This window comes from Pleurodeles waltl, chromosome 5, assembly GCF_031143425.1.
Source record: "Pleurodeles waltl isolate 20211129_DDA chromosome 5, aPleWal1.hap1.20221129, whole genome shotgun sequence".
Lineage (NCBI taxonomy): Eukaryota > Metazoa > Chordata > Amphibia > Caudata > Salamandridae > Pleurodeles > Pleurodeles waltl.
This window is the reverse complement of record NC_090444.1, coordinates 173,392,535-173,405,182: the sequence shown is the minus strand read 5'-3', so window position 1 is coordinate 173,405,182 and position 12,648 is coordinate 173,392,535. Positions and strand designations below refer to the sequence as shown.

Below are 12,648 nucleotides of genomic sequence, written 5' to 3'. Positions count from 1 at the left end.
GGTAACTATTTGTGGATTGGAGTGTCTGGCTTGGCTGGATGCCACTGTGAGCAGCATATGTCCCAAGTCAACCCTCTCCCTGTGCTTTGCAGACTGGGGCCCACGCCATAAGGCCAGGGTGGAGACCCCTGAGTGAACTTTCTGAGTTGAGGGCATACCTCCTTTTGTCGACTGTTGCCTGATCATCCATTCTTTCTTTCTTCCCCACTCTTCTGCCCTGGGATCCTGAATAAGTGTAACCACCAGCCGCGAGTGGCCTAATATCTGGAGAAAGGTCACTATGGCCCGTATTACAACCTTGGCGGACGGCAGTATTTTGGTGAAAGGTACTGCCAACAGGCTGGTGGTACCTCTCCCCAAAATATGACATTGGCAGTTTGGCTCAAGCCAAACCGCCAATGTACCACTCCGTCCGCCAGGGCGGTAACAGCCGCCGGGCTGGAGACTAGAGTCTCCAGCCAGGCACCAGTCACTGTCCCACCCGCGGGATTATGACCCCGCCTACCGCCATGGTTTTCGTGGCTTTTTTACGGCCACGATAACCATGGCGGTAGGCACTATCAGTGCCAGGGAATTCCTTCCCTGACACTGATACGGGTCTCCCCCGCCCCACTCCCCAGAGTCCTTCCCCACCCTCCTCCTCTCAAGCCCCCCCACAACATACACGCACATTCATGCACCAACATACTCATGCATACACACACTCATACCTACATTCACCCATGCATGCATACATTCACACACACATCCGCACACAGATACGCACCTACGCATTCACACAACACCACATACACGCACACTCACACCCATTCATGCACACATGCATTCCACACGCCACACACCTGCATGCACGTACACAGAAACTTACCTGCTTGCAGGGCGTCCTCTGGCAGGACACGGGATGTGGCGCTGCTGGCAGCAGCCGCGTCCGCCAGCAGAACACCACCAGGCCGTATCATGTGTCATGATACGGTCTGCGGCGGTCTACTGGCGTGGTTCTGCTACCGGCAGCAGCGCCACCTTACCGCAGTTCACCGCCACGACCGTAGCCAGAATTCCACCAGCCTTCTGGAGGAATTCCGGCTACGGTCAATATATGGCGGACGGTATGTAGCCGCGGCGACGGTGTTTTGGCGGCTGTCGCCGCAGCGGTAGGTGGTCATTACAGCCAATGTCATAATGAGGGCCTATATCTCTAGCTCTTGGAGGGTGGAGGAAGGTTTGGGTCTAAGAGGGGTCTGCAAACTCAGTGACAACTCACCTGCAGAATGTCAGAGCACCAAATTAGGGTGCTGAAAGTGAGTGTTTGCGAATATACTAGCCTGCCTGATATCCATGATACCGCATAGCGGTGCAGAGTGAGTGCATGAGAGTGAATGCCTGGGATTAACTACAGCACACGGCAGGGGTGCTGTGCACTTTATTTACTATTGCGGTTGACGTTGAAGTTTACCTGTATGGCCTTGGCCACAAAGCTAGCTTAAAAGGGCTGAGATTCTCTGCAGGTACACATTGTTGCTATCGTTGGGAACGAGAATGCATCCTATAACTGTTTGATATTGAATTTGGGTGATCGCTGGGGTGGGTCTCATGCTGCCAACATGGTTGCACCACATGAGGATGCTGGGAGGGAAAGTATTTTTTTTTCTCATGTGTACATGCTGCTAATGGCGTATTAACACAGTTGGGCCTGGTGCTACTACTTATATTTCTAAATTTGATTGATGCTCAGATTGCATGAAGTTCATCTTGTGTTAATTAATGTGTGTGTTGAATACAAACTTTATTTACATACACTTCGTGTGAAGTCGCTTTTGTAACGCTCAGTGTATTTGTTGTGTGATAGTGCTGTGCTAATGCTTTACATATTGCCCCTGTGATAAGCGTGACTGCTCTGTGCCAAACTACACAAGGGTGAGTGCAGGTTATACAGTGAGTGTAATCACCCACTCCTGATGGGAGTGGTATGTTCTGCCTGGCTAGATCCTCGCCTCAGCCAGCCAGTACTTGCTGCCTTCAACACTACTCTTAGTATTTTTCTAGTTAATAGTTTTGAATATTTGTTAATATGTTTGTCATTCTGTATATTTCATTGTCATTCTTTGAATTTTGAATGTAATGAAGTGACAGCATGCCTTTGACTGCAATCCCTCATATTGTTGCACAATTTTTAAATACATCATAATTAATGAATCCTTATTCTGGGCTTCTGTGCAGGCACAGCATAGAGCATGTCATCAAAATGGTGGATGAGCACGGGAGTGATGTCTGGTGGACTCTTCCTCTTGAACAACTGCTTCCAAAAGATGTACTGAGACAGGTAAGAACCAGACCTAGAAACAGAGTAAAATGTATTTGTAAAAGGCCTAGTAAGTACAGTATTTAGATTATGAATATGATGTATCAGTCTATTAACCAAAGGAATGGAGGAGGGTTATGTCGGCACAATAAGTTAACATTATGGTTCAGCCGAGGACTGTGTAGATAATCACAACCTAGGCTGCTTGTTATATCGCTAAAACTGCTCAGACTACACATTTTCTAAATGCTTACCAAATGCCAACCATGCTGGTGGCATTGTTATTGTTTTATTATTTATTTATGGCAAAGGGCTGTGGGCAGGTTTTCTTTATTGGGTTGTCCAGTGTCAGTCTTGAGCTCCCTCTTGTTTGTTTCTTGCTGTGGTATGCAGTTTTTCTTGCAGTTAGCAGGTGAGCCATTAATGTGATATATATATGTTATGCAGGTGAGTTTTAAATTGATGCATGTTTCTATCAGTTGCAAGTGGAGTTGCATTAGGAATGGAGTTTTGTTGTGTTTGCTTTTACTGTGCTGCAGCCTGTGGCGTGACTTTAAGGGGCATGACTGAGAGTGTGGGTAGCAGTGCTACAATGATGCTGCTTCTGTCTAGATGAGAGGTTATCAGAGCTTGACAGATAATCTGAAGTCTTCTGTTTGGATGGCGTTCTTGATTTCCTTTAAGGGATGCAAGAGGTATGTAACTGTTCTTGTCAGCTTATTGACATGCTTCTTGAAATGTAGGTTCTTATTTATCTTGAATCTCAAGGATTTTGCTACCATGGGATTTGTGGGTGAAATTCCTAATGGGCCAGAGCTTCAAGACATTTTTGCATTAATGGGTAAGTCTTTTGAATGGAGGAGGGCAAATTTGGTCTTGCCTTGTTAGGGTTCAGTTTCAATTGAAAATTTAACATCCATTCAATCAATTTGTGTAGGTGGTTTTTCAGATTGATTATTGTTGGACCTGGCCCTCTCTGCAGGTTCACCCCCAAACATTTTGCTTTTACCCTTCACATGTTTCTGAATTCATTTTTGTTGGCCCTAGGACTCTGTGCACTTTACCACTGCTGACCAGCGTTAAAGTGCTTGTGCTCTCTCCTTTAAATATGGTGAAATTGGCTTACTCCCATTTTGCACATTTAATTTACTTGTAAGTCTCTAGTAAAGTGATACTTTATATACCCAGGGCCTGTAATTAAATGCTACTATTGGGCCTGCAGCACTGTTTGTACCAGCCACTTAAGTAGCACTTTAAATAAGTCTCAGGCCTGCCATTGAAGCCTGTGTGTGCAGTTTTAAACTACCATTTGTGGGCCTCGAACAACCCAGAGAGCCAGGCGTAATGTATTTAAAAAGCTGGACATATATGTTTAAGTTTTACTTGTCCTTGTCCTAGTACTGAAAACTTCTTAAATTCGTTTTTTCACTACTGCAAGGCATACCTCTGCAATAGGATAATATTGGGTTACCTTATTACATTTAATAAGTGCCAAGTTCCAGTTGGGACAGGTAGGCGGGTCTATTTAGATGTCTAAAGAATTGTAATTAAAAGCCCTCTTTAATAGTAAAGTTGGATTTTTAGTCATATTTCTGAAAATGCGACTTTTATGAAATTGGCATTTTCTTGTCCCAACCATTTGATGCTTATGACCTGTACCACACTTGCACATCACAAGGGCTCTGCCTAGGCACTCACACAAAAGGGTTTGTCTCTAGTTTTTTGTGTCCTCCGACGAGCTGAGGTCAGGGCAGGGAGGAAAGGGGATGCCTGACACCTCCAGGGGGTGGAAGCCTCTGGAAACTTCTACTACTTCAAATTTGGCTTCAGATATAACTATTGGACCTCAGACCCAAGCTCTTCAGTACACTCCTGGACGTGTAGGTGCTACAGAAGAAGGGCTGCTCTATTGCATCTCTGCCAAAAGTGCTTTCTCTCTGCTACCCTGCTACATCTCTGATAAGCCTCCTACGACATCATGAATCCCTGATGGAAGAGATTCATAAGAGTCCTGCATTTGCCCTGCCTCCATCACTTAATTTGATTCCCCTCCCATGCAGCTTCAAACTCAGAGATGTGAGCAAAGCTATTGATCCCTTCATTGCCACGCTGTCCCATATGTCCAGCACAGTCCTTACAGTACTGACCAACTAAGCAAATTGAGGCACTTTGAGGCCTCTGGAGTTTTTAAGCCAGGCCAAGTCCAAATGAGAGTGCCCTACCACTGTTTGGTCCATGAACATAGCATCTCTTGGAAAGTCCCTCGCCACCCATTCTGAGGTAATTTGCAAGTGAGCTGCTGTTAATATTTCAGGAGACCTGGACAAGCCACAGCCTCCTTTATTTCAGGGCCATCAGGAGTTCAGGGCCGTCAGCAACTGAATTTCATTCATTTTGATTGTATGGCTCTTACCTCTACTTGTGGTATATGAACTGGGAGTAACAAAAAGAGTTAGCGTAAACAGGACAATATTTTAATTTTAACAGTGTTAATTTGTCCAGCCCACTTAATTTAGAGAGTTCTCCATTTCCTTATCTCCTCGTATTTCCGTGTCCAAAGTCCTGGCCCGTCATCCCTCCCCCAAACTTCCAGGTTGCTAGTAAGGGTTAGTCCCAGAAATTTTGACTGATTTTGTCACTTATTCAAAAAGGTGCCCTGGATTGGGGATGCTCTCCTAGGTGCATTTAGAGTGCAACATGTAAAATCTAATCGATACATGAGTAGTCCTTGTGAATATGCAAGAAGCGAGAATTATTACACTCATCCAGATGAAACGTCCACAAGACTAGATCAGTGAGCTTTCCTTGAAAGCTCTTGGACATGGTGCCAATAGAGGAGTTTGCTCTGGCAGATAAATTCTAAGGCGATCCCAAGTCTCTCCCAAAAATCACTTTGCTCTCCACCGCTGCTAATCCAGTGCTAAAATGTCCCTTAAACCACATTTTGGGTGTATAAATTTACAAGGACATAAGACTTATTGTGACAGTAAGGCTGCATCTTAACATAGAGGCCCTGTCAGTTTCTCATACCTTCAGTCAGCACCTTTCCTCCCCCATCGTGTGGTTTACATAAGATTGCGACCCCTTCCATTTTGGTACCTGCAGAATCCCAATTTTATTTTGTATAAGATCTATGTCAAACACAGAATGTATCTGTCTGGAAGAGATGTGTTTCTTGGAAGAATAAAATGGGGCGATGGAACCATTACACAACTTAATAATGTCTTCCTCTTACTCAAGGAGTAAAGACCTTCTATGTTAATGAAAAGGAGCTTGAATTTTGCTCAAACTCCATGCACTCTAGTGCATCTTTGTGTGCCCTTACATCTCATGAGTTATAAGCCCCCTCTCCACCCTTAAACTCAAACCCCCAACCAGAGCCAGCTGACCCCCCCCCCCACCAAAGAACCCTTTGACAGGCTAAGACATGCTGCTGTGTAATGAAGCTATGACATTCCTGCTTCATGTCAAAGCTGTAAGTAAAAACGTAACAGATTGGCACAGCACCTTTCTGCTTGTTACATACCCACTATCTGTAGTTGGTCTCTTATCTCAAAGCTACCCTGCAGAAAAAAAACTAAAGGAAGAGGAAGTATCAAGGAAGGAGTCTAATCCCTTCAATTAGGAACCTAGCCCTTCTCATCCCTCATTGGCAGTGCATGAGAAAGTAAAATTATTCTCTCCATATATCTCAGTATTGGGGAAAAAAACAGAAAGGACCAAGTTATTAGCAGCCTCGAAAAATCATAAAAAGTTTACTAGACCTGCAGATCGAGTAACTTGAATAATCTGCTCCACCTAACTGTAATGTACTTGAGCTGTAAATGTGTCCCAAATTGTACGATCCTAGACAAATATTTTAGTTTACAGAGTTACCTTTTTTCTTCATTCTCACAGGTAGGTGCACCTTCTAATGTGTGTGCTCAGCATTTCTACTGTACAAAAAATCCTATTGTGTTTGATTTAAATGGACTAAACAGTTGCTCCATGTATGAAAAGATTCTAGCCCACATGTAGGGGACGCGTGATCCATGACTTGGCTTTTTACTAATAGTATTACTAACAGCATTGCCATTAGGGCAGGAGTGTTTAAACACTCAATTTTAATAAACATATTACTAAAACAAGATGTGGTAACACACTGTCATTTACATACGTAAAATTTCCAAGAAATGGACAAACACTTCCCACTAATAAAACTATGTAGTGTACTAACAATCTGTGAAAATTGGGTTTCAGAAAACCTATTTATCCTTTGCACATCACCAATTAAAGTGTTCTGATTTGTTTTCATCCTATTAAAAAATATTTCTTTATCACGCTCAAGAACAAAAAAATTTGCTTTCAGAACTACTGAAGTATATTTTAAAATGTTTGTACAATAGACATATTTATTTAAATGTTGTGTGTTAGGAAAAACCTTCCACCCTACAGCCTTTCTTTTCACCCTCTTACAAAATCCTGGAACTCTGCAGTCAGAAGGAAAATTAATTGTAATAAGACAAACTGACTTTTGACATCTGTCACAAGATAGGAGCAAGATTTAAAGGCATCTTTATTGCTCCTTCACTTTCTGACTGAACAGAATACCTGTTCTTTGTCAACTCGCTGAAAGGGATGAGTAGGTCTTAAACATAGCTGGGCAAGATAAACTATGACTCGCTATAGCAAGTGGGTGAGTAGATTTTTTGAGGCATAAATAGTGCAGTGATCTAGTTCATTAACCATTCTCGCCAGAGCTGCTATGTTTCTTTGAAGTCTTGGCACTTCAGCCCTCAGTACGTTCTCTTTAAATAGCTCCTTGGTTCCACAGCACTTGATTTCCATCTAGCAGATATCTTGTGTCACAAGACGAAGTTCCCTCCTCCTCCTCTTCTGTAGTGTAACCTCACACACATCTTGAAATAAAAGAATTTTATTCTCACAGTAGGAGAATGAGTTCTCCTGTCTGGTCTGTCTCCTGATTCTCTCCTGTAGCCAGTAGTTGGCCATTTTTGGTAACACATCTTGTGGTCTAGCATTTGGGCTCTCCAAATGCCAATCCACTGTGTAGGTATGGATTATAACAACAGGGAAGTCTGATTCCTATTTAAATATCATGTTCTTGGTGAGACGAGCATACATGGTTTTCCATCAGTGTTTTCCTTTGGGTTACGAATGCAAATATTATCTAGTCTGGATCTCTGCATGCAGCCTACTTAAGTAATATCCTCAACACACTGTCCCAGCTGACACCCACGGGCAGTCACCAAAGACTAGGAGGGGCTGGTGGAGAGACCCCCTTTCTAACAATGGGACCTTCCCTACTTTAAGTGGACACAGCTGTTGCATAGCACCCAGCAACTGCAACTGAGACTAGAATGTAGTCAGCAGCCCACTCCGTCTTGCGTAATTTTTTGGCCTTCTCTAACTCTAATGCACAATTCTGCTCCTTCAGGAATCCCCATTATATCAAGAGCCCCCTAATTCCCCTTTCCCCCCACCCCACTACAAGCAAAGCTGGTCCGCCTCATCACAGATAGGCCGCCAGTCCGCTTTCACTGTCTAACCAGAAGGTAAAGCGTGCAACAGTGCAGCGGTGGTTGTAACTTGGTACCATCTACCATCTAGGGCGCAATCCTGTTTTTGCCCTTTTGATTGCAAGCAGTAGAAAGGCACCGAACATGAGCTGTGAATGGGGAATTAGTATTATCGCCTTAGGTAATAATCACTGGAATTTACAGCTGGAAACAACAGTACTCCAAGGAATTTTATCAAAGGACTGGTAATTCATATTTCTATTTGTCATTTCTTACTTGTTTTACCCCCTAATCCTCTAAAGCACCTGTGTTCCTGCCCACAATATCTCCACCTAGTGCAGTAGTGGCTCACACACAGTACTGACAAATCACCACCCACTATTACATTACTGAAATGCTAAAATACCTCAGATGCAATACACCTCAATTGTGTTGTAGTTGTTCTGACTAACAAATCTGCATTCAGCTCTACTTATGTAATGCATGACTAATCTGGAGCCTTCTTGTTCTTCCTTTTTTCCAAGACACTGGTTAGTGTTGACTCTGGTGACATAAAATTTTTTTCTTACTGTTCCGTACTTTGGATGAAAACAAATCTTAGTGTCAGTTAAATATTGATTGTTGTAGCCATTGTTCAATATTTTCCTCAGGCTTTTTTGTCCATGCCAGAGAAGTACCCTCTTTTCTTACGGACAAAGTTCAACAAGTTTCTGTTCTCACTTGGAGGCAAGCAGCATTAGGCCTGCTACTGCTGTTCAGTGATATCACCAAATCGGCAGTTGTGCATTCATATTTATTCACCACAATGGGTAGAGTTGCATGGCTAAAATACTTATCCTAGATGGCAATGCTCCAGCAATTAAGCTCTCTTTTGAAGACTTCCCTCTTTTTAGCCCCAACACAAACTAACTACCAACCGTGGTTGTTGTCTTATTATTAACTAAGCACTGTTTACATTATCCCTACTGTTAAAAGGCAGTATGTAAAAATGAAATCTCAACAAAATTATGTATGATCATGCACTTTAGGTCAAAAGGTGTCTTAGGAGCTAAGGTGGATCTGTTGAACCAAGAATCTAGTGTGATTCTCAACTTCCAAGCTTGACTTTAGTTAGTGAGCCTTTGGAAACTTGACTCGGCTCCTGCAGACCCAGTTCCCTTATTTATCAAAACTGTGAGCACGTTGCTATAAACATATAAAAAGTACATTTATATTTGCAGCTTCAGTTTAGCAATGATCACTTATCTTAGATGGGGCATGTTTCCTACTCCGGAATCATGCCTGTAGTGTTGTGAGTTCTAGTTAGACTCAGTAGAGGAATTATGTAACTTGCTGGAGGTGTTAGGATGGGGTCATTAATGGTTATGACTTGATCTGAGTGCAGTGTGTGATTGTGTGCTAAGGAATAAATACGTCTGCCACAGAGGTCTTTTTGTGGCATGGTCATTTGCATGCTTCCGGGCTGACGAGAAGACTACAACTGGCGACGAGTAGGGGATATGGGTCCTAAAGAACAGAGACTGCTCTCCCTTAGAGTTTGCAATGACACAGCAAACTGCTTGTGAATGCCATGTGCGCCCAAATCGTTGAGAAGTAATTTGAAGTTGGTGTGTGTGTGTAGGGGGGGGGGGGGGTTAAAGCCCTGGTCCAGCCCATATGCGACCCTCAAAGGCCCTGCGGAGGCCTACCAGAATCCATTGGTTAGGCTAAAAAAAAAAAATATATACTATACTGCGCCATAACACAGAGCCATCATCAATAAAAAATGAAATGCTAAAGGCAGGTACAACCAGTTATGATGCAAAAAGCTAAATGCAGTGATGATCAGGGGCGAGAAATGGAACTGCTACCCACAGACAATAAAGAAGGTGACGAAACACGATTTCAATTCGGCATGGTGACCCAAGCGAGAATACATGGCTGGTGCTTGCAGAAGTTACAGGTCCAAGTGAACAGCAGCAGCCATCTGAACAGCATATGCTTTCAACGGTGGTAGAAAAAAGCGTTAAGTATGAACTGCCATTCGACACCTCAAAAAGCAAAATATTGGCTCCAGATTGAACGTATGGATTGAGACGTTCGATGATTTCATAGATGCTCAAGAAGAAGTAGATGAAAAAAAGTAAGTATTTAATAAAGAACCTTGCCAGTGGCAGAGTAAAACAAGTGCTGAAGAAAATCTCACAGACTGATGCAATATTGTACCATCAGATCAAAGAAACATTTGGCTCCAAGTTCAATCTGATGCCCAGTGGCGACGATGGAAGGAACATTTTCAGTCAAGCGAGACAACAAGCTGGTGAGACGATAGATGAGTTTGTTGAAAGACTTGATGTGCTTATCAAACACTGCAAGTTTAATGAATTTAATGATGACGAAGCCATGCGCCTCAGAGTCATTGATGGCTGTCTTCCAGATTCTTTCAGAAGACGCATGTTGACAGAGATACTCAGTCCAGAGAAACTACAAATGGCTGCAAGAGCAGATAAAAGAGCAAATCAACAAGCTGCTCATATGGTAGCTGGAACAGCAAAAAATGAATCCACATTGGTCATGAAAAGCAAGCACAAGTACAGTGGTAGATGCATGCAAGTCGACATCTTCAAAGAATTAAAAGTTGTGCTTACGATGTGGGTTTTCATTTACACCTGAAGGCAAATGTCCAGCTATGGGACAGATGTGCAGAAGTTGTGAGAGAAAAAATCACTTCATAATGGTTTGCAAAGCAAAAGAGAAACCACATATGTCCCGCGGGAAGAGTAAATGGGTGTAAGAAGGTTCCAGAAACATTCTTGCCACGCCGATAAGGCCACCAGACAAAGATGCTTGTCATCATGCTCATTCTACACAGGCTCTTCAACGTCATTATCAAGCACCAGTGAAGAAGATGGATGGATGTGCCATGAGGATGTCGACCAAGAAATGACAGATGCATATCGGTTTGGCTGGTTGCAAGGAAGAACAAAGGACAAAGGCAAATCATCAAACAAAACAACTGGATTAATTTGGACACTGTCCCAAGATTATAATTAAAGTCAATGGTTGCCCCATAACCTTTATCAAAGACAGTGGTGCATCGATTAACATTATGCCAGTCAAGACTTTTAATCGTCTGTCTTCTGTGCCACACCTCAACCGGTCAAACACGAAGGTATACACATGGACTACCTCTAAACCGTTGCAGAATCAAAGGTCATTCATAACAACAATGAGACGTAAAACATTATCAGTGGAAGTGTCAATTCATGTTCTTCAAGAAACTGTGCATGCTGACTCAGTTTTGCCACTGCTGCTGACATTGGGCAGATATCTCTCAATTACAACCTTCACACTTAATCTGACATTGTAAGTCAGTTTCCGTTGTTGTTTCATGACCCAGGAAGGCTCAAGATAATAAAAGTGCAACTTCACATTAATGAGGACATTCGCCCTGTTGCCCAGCGGCTTTTCACTTGCAGGAAGCTGTTGAGAAAGAATTAGAAACGGTGTTGAAGCATGACATCATTGAGTGCTCCACCGTTCCGATGTCGTGGGTCACCCATAGTGGTGGTGCCAAAAAAGGACAGTGGAGGTGCAGTGCGCATCTGTATTGATATGCGCCAGGCCCACAAAGCAATCGAGAGAAAGACATCCTGGTCCATCCATAGTGGACATGATCATGCAACTGAATGGTGCCAAAGTCTTCTCTCGTCTTGGCTTGAACACGGGATACCATCAACTCGCCACGGAAGAGAACTGCAGGTACATCACTACTTTTTCGACTCATGTTGGTTTGCTCAGATACAAAAGATTGAGATTTGGAGTGTCGCCAGCTGCTGAAATAATTCAGGATGTTACACATTGGATAATTCAGCCTGTCATGCAAGCTTTTAATTGAGTGATGACATTCACTGGTATTTGGAGCAACGCAAGAGGAACATGACAAGGCTCTTACAAAGGTGTGGCAGTAACTTCCTGATGCAGGTCTCACTCTGAACACAGCAAACTGTGAGTTTCAGAAGATCAAACAAATTCATTTGGGACATATTCTCTGATGGGGAATGACTCCTGACCCGGATAAAGTGCAAACACTGTGAGATCCTTCTTAGGCATGCCCAGATATTGCTGAAGGTATATTTTTGACTGTGCTACAGTGAGTGCCCCATTAAGAGCCTTGACAAAACAAAATTACCCTTTTCAGTGGTCTGCTGTATGGGATCAACGCTTCAAAAGAATAAAACGTGATTGAGAATGCAACCGAGATGGCCTTTTTAAACCCCAAGTTACATACTGAGATCACAGTAGATGTGAGCCCGTTGGTGCTGGGTGGCAATCCTTGCTCAACATTATGGTCATCTGAATGCTCAGACAAACATTGTGGCCTATGCTGCTCGAAGCCTGTCTGACACAGAAAGTGCCTATTCTCGCCAGGGAAGGAGAGTTTGGTTGTAGTGTGGGCTTGCAAACATTTTCTTGTGTTTCTATACGGAAAACGTTCACTATCATTACTGATCGCTAAGCACTGCTCACTACCTTTGAAAACCTAAAAGCTAAGAAGTACTCTCACATTGAGAGGTGGGGTTGTGACTGCAAGAGTGCGACTACGCAATTGTCCTTAAGCCAGTTAAAGATCAGAATTCTGCTGATTACTTTTCACGAGTACCACTACATTGTCACAGTACAACACCCAAAACGGTGGAGGAGTACATTAACTGCATTGTGAAGTCTAGCAGGTCAGCAGCAGTTTTCATAGAACAGACTATTGCTGTTATTAATGCAGTTAAGACATGCCTATCCTCAAAGACATCATTTCAGCTCAGTCTTGGAAGAGGAGCACTTAACCTATTGCTG

At 43.1% G+C, this 12,648-nt stretch overlaps 1 protein-coding gene across 1 annotated transcript in view; it reads left to right on the top strand.

The window, feature by feature from the left end:
• The window catches only part of IARS2 (isoleucyl-tRNA synthetase 2, mitochondrial), a 381,953-nt gene that overhangs the window by 171,072 nt on the left and 198,233 nt on the right, over positions 1 to 12,648 (top strand). Inside the window, exon 13 of the mRNA XM_069233870.1 lies at positions 2,218 to 2,320. Within this exon, the coding sequence (XP_069089971.1) occupies positions 2,218 to 2,320 (103 nt within the window). The remainder of the gene's footprint in view (positions 1 to 2,217; positions 2,321 to 12,648) is intronic.